The sequence below is a fragment of the Cyrtonyx montezumae genome, unplaced genomic scaffold (genome assembly GCF_038088225.1).
Source record: "Cyrtonyx montezumae isolate F1298 unplaced genomic scaffold, pur_monq_1.0 scaffold_21, whole genome shotgun sequence".
Classification (NCBI taxonomy): Eukaryota; Metazoa; Chordata; class Aves; order Galliformes; family Odontophoridae; genus Cyrtonyx; species Cyrtonyx montezumae.
The window spans coordinates 858,325-873,227 of NW_027071948.1; the positions used below are offsets into that span (position 1 = coordinate 858,325).

Sequence of the window (14,903 nt, forward strand, 5' to 3'; positions counted from 1 at the left end):
GGCGGCTCGTGCCGTGGCCCGGCTCGCTGGGGGCCGTTATCCCGAGCTGGCGTCGCTGCGGCCTGCGGGGCGCTGCCCTTCCTGCTGAGGCCCGGCGGGGAAGGGGGGGGAGGGGTGGAAAGCGAGAACTTGGCAGCGCTGGTGTGCGCAGCCCGCTCTGTGGTGCCATCGCAGGCTTCTGGGCTCGTGGAGATTTGAGTTTTGTCGGGGATCGTCAGATTTAGTCCTTCAGTACTTGAGGGGAGTTTACAGGCAGAACGGGTCCAGCTTTTTTCACAGTTCAGTTGAGTTTTCTGTCTGACTGCTGTACAAGTTAACCAAGCCCTCGCTTCACTAAGTCCTGGTAAAGCACTCAGAATATGGTGCACTTTATGGTGCTAGCATTAAATAAATTGAGACTTGCAGTCATCAGCTGCTGAATTCATGAACCACGGCACAGAATTCTTGGACTGCAGTGTTTCAGTGTTCTTTTGTTGCTCTCCTAGGGATTAACTCAAGCTTGAAACGTCACTGTTTTGAGTACCTCACCTCTGCAGGATGCCACACAAGATCGGTTTTATTGTTGTTAGCTCATCAGGACACGAAGATGGCTTCAGTGCAAAAGAGCTGATGGTTCACGCCCCTACTGTGAACGGATGGCGATCACCAAGGTACTGCCATGAGAGGAGCATGCTTAATCCTACAGCACTGAGTTTACATTGAGTGGGAGGTGGAGCGTGTGTGTTCTGACTAGTTTACTGTGTGCTGGACCACACTGGTTATAAAACCAAAACATCTAAGTTACCTTAATCCCATCAAATCCTTATCCTGCAGAAAAAAAAAAAAGCCTTGGTTACACCTAAAGGTGTGTTTAAATAGAGTCATCTGAAAAATAAAAGGAAATGTGTTTGTTATTGTCAGTCATCTTGGAGTTTGCAACTGCTTTGACTTGGTGTTAACACTACAGCCCTCTCAGTACATCTTCTGGGTGTATGTAGCTGTGTTAGTTTCAGCTGGAACAGTCATTTTTCTTCACAGTGCCTGATATGCTGCTATGTTAAACCACAACAGTAGTGCACTTTAACGTACACACGCGTGTGTTAAAGTGAAAAGTGTTTCCACTCTTTGCTTTCACAATATGTGTAATGATGACAACTTTGCAAGTTTCACGCTTAAATGTTTCTCAAGTTGGAAGTGAAGTGATCTTTAAAAAGATGGCTTAAAATGGTGTATGTTTTCAGACTCTGTCAGTATCCACAAGAAATTGTTCTGCAATTGGTGGAGAGATGTCGAATACGAAAGCTGCAATTACTTGCTCACCAGTACATGATTTCAAGCAAAATTGAGTTCTTCATCAGTGAAAGCTTGCCTGAATACTTTGCTCCTTATCAATCGGAGAGGTTTCACAGATTAGGGTGAGTCTGAAAGCTCGGCATTGTTGTATTACCTGAATCAAGGCCTGAGAAGGAAATAATGAGCACTCTGGGGAAACTGGGGCTGATCCACCCACGTTGAAATCAATGGCTTAACATCAATCACACTTAAGGCAGTGGGGCCTGACTGTGTCTGTGAGGTTGTGGGGGTTTTTTGGTTTCTGTGAGAGGCACAATGCAAGTGAACACTTTTGTAAATGACAACACACTGTTTCATTTATGAGTTTTAAGCCTGATCAAAATACTTAGTTGAGGAGCCAAAGCACAGCTGTGTATTTGTGTGTTTCCTCTGCTTACTGCTGCACTTTCCTCCTCAGTTATGTCCCTCTCTCAGACAATGAGAAGACAGGTTTCAAAGCTCGAGAGTTAAAATCTGTTTATATGGATGCAGTTGGCCAGTACCTGAAACTGATTTTCCATAAGAATTATGTCAATAAATACAACTTGTACAATCAGGTAAGTTGAGTTGTGGTCCTCACTTTGTAAGCTGGATGAAGTTTCAGTAGCACAGAGCGGGTATAGAAATCCTCTCCCTTGGATGTAAAGATGCTGATGAAAGCTGCTGAGTTTACTTTTGTTCATGACCAAATGCTTGCAGCTTGTTCCATCGTGACCTTTTGTTTTGGATCTTAGGCTGCAACCTGTCTAGTGTCTGATTGGGTGTGTGCATGTGAGCATGCTGTTTCAATTTTGGTGAGATAAGAAAAGAAACAGCAACCTTATGCCTTCACATTTTCTTTAAATCTGTCTCAGGTTGCCCTCGTAGCTATCAATATTATTGGAGATCCAGCAGACTACAGCAATGACAGCAATAAATATGTAAGTGCAAAGCATCCCTGGGCTTTTACTGTTGCTACACATATTCACTTGCAGGGCTCTTCAGACAACGAGTGCACCTTCTGCTAGTTTCATCCTTCAGCAGAGGTGCTGTATGTTGATTTGTATCTGATTTTGAAGTAAGAAGGGTCTCAAATGTCAGACCTGATTTGCAGATACAAAAATTAAAACAATTGGAACATTTGCATTTGTGCTCTCTCACGTTTTTAATATGTTTTATAATATGATTTCATAATAAAAATCTCACGTTTTTATTATGACCCAAACCAACTGTATGAAGTCAGAATTTCTCTTCTGAACATGCATGCTGTTGATGAATGTGCATTAAGGTATTTTTTTTTTCCCACAAAGCCTTCCAGAGAGAAGCTGATAGACCACTACTTAGGAAGTAATTCGGATGATCCTGCCTTAGATGGAACATACCTGGGGTAAAGATATTCTTTTGCATATACCCCACCAACACATCTTGGCCTAAATTAGCTCTCAGTCTCCGTATTTTGTTCTCTGCTAGTGAAAAGAGAGCACATAAGCTCAGACTGAAGGTTTACTTCTTTTTTTCCACTGTCTTCAGGAAGCCTGACTCCATTTCACCTCTGGATGATTTGGCTTTTGACATGTACCAGGATCCAGAAGTCGCTCAGGTAATACGCAGGCTGGATGAGAAGAAGCACGAAGCTGTCCGTCAGGAGCGCTATGATTACGCCAAGAAACTCAAGCAAGCCATTGCAGACCTGCAGAAGGTATTGTTCAAAGCCTGCTCATCCCTGAAGCCGAGTGTTCCTGCAGTGATCCATCGAGGATTACTGCCTTGATGTGGAATTGCAGTGACTTCCAGTATGTTGTGGAAACAGGCATTTTAAATTCGGATGACTTGATTCAACAGTTTGTTTGGAAATCATGTGCATGTGTGTTTATAGTAATGTGTTCCCAAGCTTGATAAAATGTTTTCTAGGTGGGGGAACGACTTGGGAGGTATGAAGTAGAGAAACGCTGCGCCGTGGAGAAGGAGGATTATGATCTTGCTAAAAAGAAAAAGCAACAAATGGAAGCGTACCGCCTGAAAGTGTACCAGCAGCTGCAGCTCCACAACCTTCTGGATGAAGAGCTGATGGTGGGTGCAGCTGGTCCTGCTTCTGTCACATGGGTTTTGTAAATAGAAAGGGCTGAGCAGCCGAAATTCAGGGAATTGGAGTCATTACACAGCCAAGCTTTTTCTTTGGGTTGTGGGTTTTCCCAGCCAAAGATTTCAACTTTATGAACGTGCTTAGTTCTCCATAAATTACATTAGAGTTTAAAGCAAATAATATTTAAACTTCTGAATGTTTTGCATTATTCCAGAGCTACATGTATGGATTCATAAGGCACTGATGTTTATTTGAAAGAGGTGGAATGTTATTTACTGTCAAAGCTGTAAATGTGCTGACTGAATTGAGTGCAGTGTTGGCCTTCCTTTCAAAATCTCTTTCTCAGACTCGAAAGCCACCCGAGCTGCCTGCAGAGCCTATGATTTATGATGACAGTCTTCAGTGCACAAGAGCTACAAATTCACCTTCTTGTGAGAACTCAGAACTGCAGAGCTCACAGGGAGAGCTGCAGAAAGCAGAGTCTTTGCTGGAAGAGAAGCCAGTAGAAAACACTTCCCTTTCTCCTGAGCCTGATTTTCACCATCAGTCTACTCCTCCCACCCTGCTTCATCCCACAGCCTCCAGGGAAGTGTTTTCCCAAGAAGAGGTGAGTGTTGTGCCTCCATTGCCAAAGAAATCTTCTCATGCATTCAACCTTTCAAAGCAATGAGATCTGTTGTGGTTATCCTCATTGCTTGTACAGTGTCTGAATCTGACTGCTGAATATTGCCAATCTAATAACTGGAATTGGCCTTTCTTTTTCCTGAATTTCTTGGAAAACAGTGAAAAATGTGCATTTAGATTGAGGTTAAAAAAAAGGGACTATATCTGACTTACAGATGGATGAATAGAAAATAGACATTAAATTAGTACCTGGAGGAATCACAGCTGATTTAGTAGCAGGATAGGCAGCTGAAATCTGCTTGCTCCATTAGTGGCTTAATAAATCTTGGAGATCATGTGGTATCTAAGCAGCAAGGAAATTTATTGGAATGTGATTGCAAGGTGAGTGTAAGTGTCAGCAAACCTCATGAGGACTTGCTGTGACTTTTGTAGCACTAATATTGATTGCTCGTGATATGTTTATGGAAACTTCAGTGTCTGTACTTAACTGTATAGCAATACTGCTTTGAAGGGAGAAGGGGATAGAATTGAGGCAAATCCAACGAGTGATGATACAACGCCACGTCTAACTTAGTTCTGGAATAGCAGATTTTATCTTCCCTGTCAGGTTGAATTTTTACCTTATGATGAGAGACCTCTTCCAACCATCCGTAAGCACTCTGAGGAAGCGATGAGGTACCTTGAGCCAGAGGAGACCGAGGGGGACATCAGCAGTACTCCCAGAAGTGGCATTACTGGGGAGCCTGAACCACTAAGTGAGAAGGCTCTGAGGGAGGCCAGCCCTGCTATTGAAGCTTTTGGAGAAGCTTTGGTAAAGAACAACAGAATAAACACATGGATTACTGTGGTCTGAGTTCGTTTGGTGTTTGTTCAGTCGGCAGAGGATTACTGATCTGGTTTTGATGTTTTAAGGATGTTACCTAAAAATCTGGAATTAAGAACAGACCGTTATACGGATGCGTGGAGCTTTTAGGATTGATTACTTGATAACCTGTATATTGCCTAGTAGTCTGCCTTAGGGTGCACCCCCTACCTGAGTAATTGCCAATGTAAAGAGACTTCTGTAGGGAGAGAAAGCATTGCAGTGTCTCAGGTGGTTCCTGGAGCCTGCTGTACTCATCCATTTCCTGGGCCTCTCTCAACAGATAAGTGCAGAATCAGCTCTGTAATAAAAGCCACGCTCCTTTGGAAGATGCCTGGGGATTTGATACTTAAGTCCATGTGTTCCTCTGAGGTTGTTTCTGTATGTCAGTATTGAAATATCAGTACTGACCTTTTAGAAGATAACCCTTTCTGTGCTCAGGTCTCAGGAGCATATTCCAAAAGTTGGTCGTACCGAGAGGACGCGCTGCTGGCTGTGTATAAGAAGCTGATGGAAATGCCAGTAAGCACTCCAAAGGAGGATCTAAAGAACGTGCTGAGGGCTGCTATTTTTCTTGTCAGAAGAGCCATCAAAGACATCGTCTCTCCAGTAAGTAGTGATGTGTTTGGTAAGGAATGGTCTCTTGACTGCAGTTTGCTCCATGTGCTCCGTCTGCTCTGTCCCAGTGGGATCAGCGGGGCCTCACTCAGTGCTGGAAAGGGATTGCCCAGCAGTAAATCCCAAACGAAAGCAGAATAATTTGAAACGCCATTTAAAAAACCCAAATCAATGGTGTAACAGGCTACAGAGCGCTGCATTTATTTTCAAGTAGAAGTACAGAGGAGCAAAATGTAAATTCATGTGCCTGGAATGTAAAGAAGTGCATACAGAGAAGAGGAAGCAGGTATTCTGCTTTGTAGTCTGTGGTCCCTGCAGGCTGGATCCTGGACAATCCAGTGTTTCAATCCTGCATTCAAATGCTGTGTGCCACGAGCTTGAGGAACAGCTGCTGGTGCACTCAGTGCTGGCTCTGTGCTTTCTCTGTATGGTATTTCTTTCAGCATTGCTTTCTTTCTGTTGATTTAGGTTTTCCAAGCTTCCCTGAAACTTTTAAAAATGATCATCACGCAGTATGTGCCAAAACATAAACTGGGAAAAATAGAAACTTCTCACTGTGTGGAGAAAACACTTCCAAGTTTGCTTTCTAGGACAGGGGACTCTTCATCCCGCCTTCGCCTTGTGGCTGCCAGATTTATTCAGGTCGGAGTTTTCCTTCACACTGTGCTTTGGTTTGCTTTGGGAGTGTCCTGGAGGTTATGAGTGGGTAACATCTGAGCTGGCTTGATGTCAGTGCAGAGCTTGCTGCTGCGGGGGGCTGAGGCGTCGTGGTAGCAGCAGCTTAGTGTCCATTGCAGTGTATAATTGAAGCATGTGCTGTAAAAGTCAACAGAAGCATGAAAAGGAAAAGCTGTTTAGGAGACACAGTCCGTGCCATGTGAAATGCTGGCAAAGCATAGCTGTAAAGATCTGCTGGAGGATTTACAGCACTCTAATTCTGGGTGAAGGTGTTAATTCAGTCCTGAGAGGGCCTGAATGGGTCATTTATCTGGGATTGCATCTGTACAAGGAAAGAAAAAATTCTTCTCGCTGTGGGATGTAACTCAGACTTCAGAGGGGTGAGCTGTGCAGCGCTCTGGCGGTCTCTGGAGCCCCCAGAGGTGGCTGATGACTTTATTACTACCGCTTGACTTCTTTACAATAGATTTGTAACTGGATGTTTCAAAGCCTGCAGGAGATGGTCACAAACACATCTCCCCAGAAGGAAACTGCTTTTACTTTGTATCACCAGTGTAAGCAGTCTCGGCTGCCAGTGCCTTATCCGTGCTGAAGCACAAAAGCAGCTGCATCCTTCCCTTCAGTGACCCGGGCGCGGTCTGCCGTGCGAGGCGGTTGTGCTGGGTGCTGCTGCCCCCACTGACGCTGTGCTTTGCAGGACATGGCGCTGTGGGGCGAAGTGAAACCTCTTCAGATGGTTCCGGTTCATTTGGTTCAGCCGTTCAAGCCCAACTCCCCAGCACATCTGGCCACCAGTCAGGTGCAGTTGGTTGAGTGCCTCCTGAAAGAGATGGGAACTGAGGAGTCCGGGTTTACCGTCAGCAATGTCATGAAGGTAGGAGCGTGCAGAGCTGCAAGGTCCTTCCTGCTGCTGTTGGATTTGTTCTGCAGTGCGTGGCGAAGCACTCGAGTGAATGTTGGGCTTGGAGGAAGTGCTGTGCCAACGTGGGGAAGGATAACCACGGGCTCCACGTGTTTTCTTGGCAGTTTGCATCAGGAGCTCTGGAGCACAGGGTGTGTGAAGTTCGCGACGCAGCGCTGCGCGTTGTCTTCCATTTGTATGGGCAGCACAGAGCTGCTGTCCTGGAGCACCTCCCTGCAGAAGATGCCAACGCTCGCAGGACTGTGCTCTATAAAACGCTCTTTGATGGCTTTGCTAGAATAGATGGCAAACTTTCAGGAGCTGAAATTAGGGTAAGAAGATTGGCATTTTATGTTTTGCAGGCTCTCCTATGTGACAGACCGTTCCAAAACTTGCATAATTAAAAGAGTATTTTCTCGACAGGCACAGAAAAAGGCAGCAACAGAAGAAGCAGAGAGGCAGAAGAAAGAGGAAATAAAAGTTCTGCAAGGCCAGCTGGCAGCTCTAAAGGAGATACAAGCAGAAGTTCAGGCTGGAAAGGTGATGGTGGTTTGGTTATGGTCTGGATATCCGTATAAACACTTTCCTCAAGTATCCCATGCTTTGATAGTTTGCCAGGAAACGAGAAATGTCGATCTGAGGAGGGATGGGGGATGTGGAAGAGGGAGGGAGAGTGTCCTCTCTCCATCTGATTTTTATCCTGAGTTTGAGGCCTGGGGAGTTGTTGTTTGCAACGACTCATGACATTGCAGTCCTTCCCATTTTAGAGCCTGACAGTGCTGTAAAGCATTGGCTCTGCTTCGAAGCCTTTAATTGCAGAGAAGAACCAAAATCTGTTCTTTTTCTCCCCTGTCACAAAGGTCAGTTCTGACTTAAAAAAATTTCTTTGTTCCATAGGAAAAGGAGTCTGATTCCCAGAAGACAGACGATCAAGGTAGGTAATTTCAGGTAGCACCAAGAATCCAGATGCCCTTGAAACGCTGCTGATGCTTTATGTGTTGGTGGATCTTCTCACTGAAAATCATGTGTGAGTGCTTTGCACCAGCTCAGTGTCAGCCTGCTGACATCATCAAATGTACCGAGGAAAATTCACCACCAGTGGACCAGTTAATGCTGAATGTGTGAGTGGTGCTTCTTGAAACCACTTACATTCCTCTCTGACCTGAAGTAACTCATCTGCCCCTACAAAACCTTCCGTTACTGTGGGTTTCCAGAGTGATGCTGTGCAGTGCCATGTGGGCACGTTGTCTTTGTGCACCTGCGTGGCAGTGGTGCTCTTGTTTGGGATCTGTTGCTTTTGTTATCTGGGGAAGGAATATTTCCACTTTCTTTTTTGCAGGTTTCAGAAGCTCTCAGGCTGTAGCAGCAGAGATTCCTGATGATCATTCCTCTGTTGCAAATTACTTGGATAAGTAAGCTAGATTAATAGCTCCTAATCACCTTAAGTACTTTGTGTAACCTGCTAATTGCATTTCTCTAGTAGATCAAAGCTAATAACTTCAGCATTTAAACGATGGTGAAGGAAATCTGTTCTAAGAGATCTTGAATTATTGCCAAGCAGTCCTGGGTGTTGATTTTTAACTCCTGGGATGGCACTGCTTTGAATTGCTTTTCTTAATAGCTGCTGGTGGGACTGAGAAACAGCACAGCTCAGCACTGTGCAGAGCAAACGAGGTCTGCGTTTCAGAGTCGTTTCTAAGTGGAGTGGGGATCATCCATTCCCATCTGTAGCATTACTGATGTTGTGGCTTTTGGTTGGTGGTTTTGGATTGCTTTGTTGTTCAGGTGTTGGGTTTTCTTTCCCCTCAGTTTATGCATTTTTTGCGGTGAAAGGAATGAATCCTTCACAGAGGAGGGCCTGGATCTCCACTACTGGAAACACTGTCCTATGCTGACCAGATGTGAGCACTGCAAACAGGTCAGGCACAATCTTTCTGGAGCTACAAGTCATTAGCAGTTCTTATTGTTCTCAACATGACAAGATGTGTAATAGTACAGCAGGTGAATTCTCAGGGTGATTTTGGGTAACACTTTTAGAAGAGGTCAATAGTATAAAACGTATCTCCAGCTGCAGTACCATTTCATGGGTTTTTTTTTTCCATTTGACACTTTGAGAAGAGAGATTTAGCTCCCAAAATTCATGGCAGCAGCTTCGTTTTAATCCTGCTCCACTCAGTAAGGTACAAACCTTGGGTACCTCTGTCCTGTTGCAGGTGGTAGAAATAGCAACCCTGACAGAGCATTTGCTGACTGAGTGTGATAAGAAGGACAGCTTCGGGAGGTGCCAGCGATGCAGTGAGGCCTTCCCAAAGGAGGAGCTGCTCAAACATACCAAGAGCAAGACCTGCAATGGTGAGTAGCTTGAATCAGGCTGAACTTCAAGTCAAATCAGTCAGACATCCAAGTACTGTACGTTTTGGTCAAGTCAGAGCACTTCTCTTTAAGTATTGTGCTGTGGAGTTGGAATCTTAGTCTGTTTTTGGGAGAGAACATCTATTGCAAAATATCCCTGTGTTATCCCGTGCTTGAAATGCTTTGCCTCCATGAATGTGTGTGGAGAGGGTAAGTGAGAACAGGAAGGAAATCCTGTGTCACATCCTGGCAAATGGAGGCCCAGCCAATGTGGTGGGAGCCACCCACGTCCCCTTTGGTCTTGGGATGTGAGTGGATGTTACACATCAGACTTCTCTCAGAGCAGAGTGGTGATCAGCTCGGGGCTGCTTGAATCCCAGGGCTCTCCTCTGTGCTTCGTTATGTGGATCCTTACTGTGCAATTAAAGCAGCCTGTCTGTGCTGTGCTTGTGTTGTCCTTTCAGCTGCCAAACCAGAGCATGTGGCAAACCACTGCCCGCTGTGCCACGACAACTTTTCCCCAGGAGAGGAGGTAAGGCTGTCCACCTTTCTGGTTTTGTTACATCACGAGGACTGAAGTTCTGTCCTCCTAAAACACTGCTTCACGTGGCAAGGTGTAAGAAACTGCCTGGATTATTGGCAGGGTGCGTAGTGGCTGTCGTGCTCAGGGGGTCTATGTTTGCAGCTGGATTTTCTGCTCTCCCAGCTGTATGTGAGAGCCACGGGGCTGCAGGGCACGTAGGGCAGCACCTCCACTACCACAGTGAGTAGTGATGCTATTAAGGCACTAAGAAAGTGAGACCAGCTGAGATCATCAGGGCTGCTGACACAGCTCTGTTTTCTACATCTCATATCCCTGTGAAATCCCTCACGTCGGCTCCAGAATGGACCTTCAGCAATTGAGAAGAGTTGCTGATCAGGAGCTAATGGTTCAGAGAATACTCAGAGGGCTGGGAACCCTTTGTGGCTTTGCAACACACACAGTAACCCAACGTTGGATGCTTGTTGAGGAGTGGATGTGGTCGAATGTGGGGAAATTGTGTGTTCTTCTTCTTTCCTCTGCCACGTTCCTGTTGTAAGAAGCCTCTCGTGGCCTCTGCTCTGAAGGTGCAGTGGTGTTTTCCAGCTCTAGCAGCATTCTCCAGGGGCACTGAATGCTTCAGCTGTTCCAGTATTGCTCTGTGCTGTGTTTCAGATGTGTGTGCACAGTGTGAGCACGTTGGGTGGCTAACCTTGCTGCTTCTCCCTTTGTTACTGGTGTCAGGCCTGGAAGTCCCACCTCATGGGCACGGATGGCTGTGAGATGAATCTACGAAGGTTATCCGCCGTAAATAAAAGCGTTCTGACCGCTGGTAAGGCTCCTTCGTAAGGATTCTTCTTTATCGCTGTCTTGCCACTGCTTAAGGGGATTATTTCAGCCTTGGGAGCAAGATGGGGGGCTCAGGTGAGCGAGCAATGACGTGTGTGATCCCTTCACAGGCAGAATGGGAGGCCACTCTGCGAAGAAACCGGGCACTGCGGGAGCCAAAGCTCGACCTCCCTCAATAGGAAGCAAGATCCCGACCCCGAGGAGAGGCCCAAATAAAAGCTTTGGCAAAACGTACTCGAAGCGATGACGGAACAAATATCCTTTCCTCTGAGTTAATAATTGGGCATGTCGTTATTAATGGTTGTTTAAGAATTTGGAGCAGCTTCTGTGGGCTGTGACGCGTGAGTACCTGCTGCAGTCCCTGCTGGGCTACGGGCACTGACGTCCCTCGTTTAACGGCAGCCCAAAGCAAAGCCCGAGGAGCGCAGAGTTCATGCAGTGCCGGGCTGGGAGCTGCTCCCTGCTGAGTCGGGGCGTGCAGCAGCACAGTGACGGTGCTGGTGGGAGCGGGAAGGAGAAACGTATGCACAGAAGGAAAGACTCGAGTACGAGAGCACGTGAAGTGTGCGTGTTGGCCGCCTCCGAGGCCCGTGTGGTGCTGTGGAGGTAAATACCAATCCCACGAGGCGAAAGTCTTCCTCACCCTTTGGCTTAATTAAAACAAGAGAATGGGACGTAGCTGAAGAAAGCTACGAGGGCTTTGGTTTTGTCTTCCTTTCTGTGAGCGCTGCGGGGTCGGTATCCAGCTCAGGGCGGGGTCACCGGGAGCCACAGCCCGCGCGGCTCAGGTGGCCGTGGCCGTGGCCGCCGCAGCCCCGCGGTCTTGGAGCTCACGGGCGGGGTCCGTCCCCGTACGGCGGCGCTCCCGAGAACGCGGAGCGCGGGGAGGGGACGTCCCGAGCGAAAGCGAAGCGCGCAGGATCCCGCCCGCCCCTTTCCTTTCCTTTCCCCTCCTCCGACGCGGCCGCGATGGCGGCGGAGTGGCCGGAGCTGGCGGCGGCGGCGCGGGAGCGGCGGAGGGAGCTGGCGCTGCCGGGAGCGGCCGTGGCCGAGCGGGTGGCGGCGGGCGGGGGGCGGCTGCCGGCGGGGCTGCTGGAGCTGCCGCTGCTGCAGTCGCTGGAGCTGAGCGGCTGCGCGGCGCTGCGGGAGCTCGGCCCGGGGCTGGCGGCCGCGCTGCCCGCCCTGCACACGCTGGTGCTGAGCGGCAACGCGCTGGGCCCCGCCGGGCTGGGAGCGGGGCTGGGCGGGACGCTGCCCGCGCTGCGCCTGCTCGACCTGTCCGGGAACGGGCTGGAGGCGCTGCCCGCCGCGCTGGGAGGGGCGGGGGACGCGGGGCCGGCGGAGGAGGACGGGGACCCCGCCGCGTTCCCGCAGCTGCGCAGCCTCAACCTGAGCGGGAACCGCCTGCGGGAGCTGGGCCCGGGCTTGGCCCGCGCCGCTCCGCAGCTGCAGGAGCTGCTGCTGTCCGGGAACCGGCTCCGCGCGCTGCCCGGAGCGCTGCTGCCGCCCGCCGGACCCGCGCCGTTCCCGCTGCTCGGGCGGCTGGAGGCGGCCGACAACGAGCTGGAGGAGGTGGGCCCGAGCATCGCCGCGCTGCCCGCCCTGAAGGTGATCGCCCCCAACAATCCCCCCCCCCCCCCATCCCCGCGGCGCTCCGGGCTCTGACCGCGCGTGTCCCGCAGAGCCTGGACCTGGCCAACAACCGGCTGAGCGAGCTGCCCGCTGCTCTGGCCGACTGCCCCCGCCTCAAGGATGCCAACCTGCGCGGGAACCCTCTGCGCGACCGCCGCCTCGAGAAGATGGTCAACGGCTGCCAGACCCGGGCCGTGCTGGAGTACCTGCGCTCCAAGGGACGCGCCGAGGGCGGCCGCGAGGAGACCCGCAGGAGAAAACGGGACAAGCAGCACAAGAAGGACAACGAGGAGCGGGACGAGGCGGAGGCGGTCGGCAGGATGCTGCTCAAGGTGCTGCACGTCGGCGATAACCCCGCGCCGCTGCTGGTCAGGGCGAGCCCGGGCGTCAGGGACGTGCGGCCGTACATCGTGTGCTGTGTGCTGAGGGGAGTGCGGCTGCGGCCGGGCAACGCACTGCGGAGGTTCCTGAGCATGCAGGTATGGGATGGGCAGCGCTGCTGGCACCCCACGGCTGCAGCGTCCTCGCCTCACGCTGCTCGTCTGAGACGCAGCCCCCTGTGCCCCCCAATCCTCCCATCACTGCGTTGTGAGGGGGATGAAATGATCCTCCACCAGGGGGTGAAGAGCTCTGTGCTGGAAGGGGCGGCCCAGGGAGGTGGTGGAGGGACGGGGAGGGGTCAGGGAGACGTGTTGAGGAGCGGTTGGTGTTGGGTGGATGGTTGGGTTGGATGGCCCTGAGGGCATTCTGTGTTTGGATGATAGCAATGCTGCGTTGTGACGGCGCTCTTTGTGTTTTAGACCAAACTGCACGAGGACATATGTGAAAAGCGGACAGCAGCCACCATTGCCACCCACGACCTGCAGCTGATCAGAGGCCCCCTGACCTACAGCGTGCAGCCTCCCACTGAGCTGAAGGTACGGCAGTGCCAGCCACGCTCCTCTCCTTCCCGTTTTCCCTTTGTTTTCTGCAACTGGGAAAGAAGGGAGAGATTTTTTTCCTACCCTCTTAAATCCTAGAAAACACTGCAGGCACGTAGAGCTGTGGTGGTGTTGCTGCTGTTAGGAGCTGTGCAGAGCTGCGTGGTGGTGCTCCAGGAGCAGTTAGGAGCTGCGTGTGGGGATGGGAAGCAGTCAGGGATAAGCTGCCAGCAGATCCCTCCATGCCTGTGTCAGTAGTGGTCCATGGATCCGCTTTTCACCTTGGTGTTGTGGCTCCTGGGAGGATTTGCACTGATTGAGGTCATGTTATTCCGTGCTGAGGTGTGAGGTGCTGAGTGGTGGCACGTCCTCAGTAACGCAGCCTTCCTGTGCTCCAGGTCCTGCTGCAGCTCAGAGGTTTAGTTCAGCACTCGATGTGTGGCTCTAATGGTTGAGTGTTCTGCAGTCTGAGTCGCTCAGCAGCTCAAATGTTTGCTCTCCTTTGGTGTAGATAACGCCCCTGGGCCGAAAGGAGATGAAGGCAAAGGACCTTCTCCGTCAGCTGCAGATGGAAGCAGAGGAGCAGAGGAAGCAGAAGAAGCGTCAGAATGTTTCTGGATTGCACAGGTCAGCGTTCGGCTGCTTATCCTTCTGTGCTTTTTGGCAACAACTGCTCGTGTAGGAAAACAGCTCTGAAGGGAACACGGGGGGTAAACGCGGGATGCTGAGTCCCCCTGCTCTCACTCACTCTGTGGTTGGTTGTTGCCTGCTTTTCTCGGCAGGTATCTCCAGCTACTGGATGGCAAAGATAACTATCCGTGCCTCGTGGATGCTGAAGGCGTTGTGATTTCTTTCCCACCAATAACCAACAGTGAGAAAACAAAGGTACTGTGTCCCAGCAGAAAAGTGTTGCTGGGAGCTCAGTGCGGGTGAGAGTTCGTGGCTCACTTCACCTGTGGCATTCCTACAGATCAGGAAAACCACCCAGGATCTGTTCCTGGAGGTGACGAGCGATACGAGTCTACAGATGTGCAAAGATGTCATGGACACTCTCATTCTGGTGAGTGATGCAGTACAGTGACCCTCTGCGCTCTCTGTGTTCTGAGCAGAACGTTTCCTTCCTCGCCTGGGAGCCGAGGATGTGTGGGGTGTGCTTGGTTCTCCCCTTTCCTCCCTCTCCTGCTTTTAATGCACCTCAGAAGGTTTTTACAAGCAGAGCGTTGTGTGTTTTGCTGTTCTGAGCAGAAAATAGCAGAGCTGAACAGATTCACCGTGGAAAATGAGGAGGAGGACTCGGGTGATGAATCGGACGCTGTGTGTGGGTCGGTGGCTCTGAACCCCAAGGCACAGCAGCACAGTTCCCCGTTGGTGCTGGAGCAGGTTCGAGTGGTGGACACGGATGGAAACTTGAAAGTACTTTACCCTTCAAAAACCGACCTGGCCACGGTGTCCTCGCTCCTGACAGTCGTACGCTAGCTGCTGTCCGAGAGGATGTTGCTCAGTTTTCTTTTCCTTTCTTAATTTCCATTTTGAACGCAGTTTGTGTGAGTGTTTTAAAGAGAGGATGCAGTGCA

General features: G+C 50.0%; 2 protein-coding genes across 2 annotated transcripts; both read left to right on the top strand.

The window, feature by feature from the left end:
- The first annotated feature begins 378 nt into the window (after positions 1-378).
- Positions 379-11,077, top strand: CEP104 (centrosomal protein 104). Its single transcript, XM_065737902.1, has 21 exons — positions 379-650; positions 1,221-1,394; positions 1,730-1,868; positions 2,166-2,231; positions 2,601-2,677; positions 2,821-2,989; positions 3,202-3,360; positions 3,720-3,980; positions 4,605-4,808; positions 5,301-5,468; positions 5,946-6,119; positions 6,853-7,029; positions 7,182-7,388; positions 7,480-7,596; positions 7,954-7,990; positions 8,396-8,468; positions 8,866-8,974; positions 9,270-9,408; positions 9,873-9,940; positions 10,673-10,760; positions 10,888-11,077. The coding sequence occupies exons 1-21, from the start codon at positions 538-540 to the stop codon at positions 11,022-11,024; spliced, it is 2,856 nt and encodes a 951-aa protein (XP_065593974.1). The 5' UTR covers positions 379-537; the 3' UTR covers positions 11,025-11,077.
- A 666-nt stretch (positions 11,078-11,743) lies between these two features.
- On the top strand, positions 11,744-14,903 carry LRRC47 (leucine rich repeat containing 47). Its single transcript, XM_065737785.1, has 7 exons — positions 11,744-12,385; positions 12,460-12,888; positions 13,210-13,326; positions 13,841-13,956; positions 14,112-14,214; positions 14,300-14,389; positions 14,575-14,903. Exons 1-7 carry the CDS (start codon positions 11,747-11,749, stop codon positions 14,803-14,805), a joined length of 1,725 nt encoding a protein of 574 aa, XP_065593857.1. The 5' UTR covers positions 11,744-11,746; the 3' UTR covers positions 14,806-14,903.

Excerpts from the sequence above, each read along its gene's own strand:
- CEP104 (XM_065737902.1), top strand. The coding sequence starts at position 538 with ATGCCACACAAGATCGGTTTTATTGTTGTTAGCTCATCAGGACACGAA. Across the intron at positions 2,232-2,600 it reads GCAATGACAGCAATAAATAT|CCTTCCAGAGAGAAGCTGAT; the intron begins GTAAGTGCAAAG and ends TTTCCCACAAAG. Across the intron at positions 4,809-5,300 it reads AAGCTTTTGGAGAAGCTTTG|GTCTCAGGAGCATATTCCAA; the intron begins GTAAAGAACAAC and ends TTCTGTGCTCAG.
- LRRC47 (XM_065737785.1), top strand. The coding sequence starts at position 11,747 with ATGGCGGCGGAGTGGCCGGAGCTGGCGGCGGCGGCGCGGGAGCGGCGG. Across the intron at positions 12,386-12,459 it reads CCGCGCTGCCCGCCCTGAAG|AGCCTGGACCTGGCCAACAA; the intron begins GTGATCGCCCCC and ends CGTGTCCCGCAG. Across the intron at positions 13,957-14,111 it reads AATGTTTCTGGATTGCACAG|GTATCTCCAGCTACTGGATG; the intron begins GTCAGCGTTCGG and ends TTTTCTCGGCAG.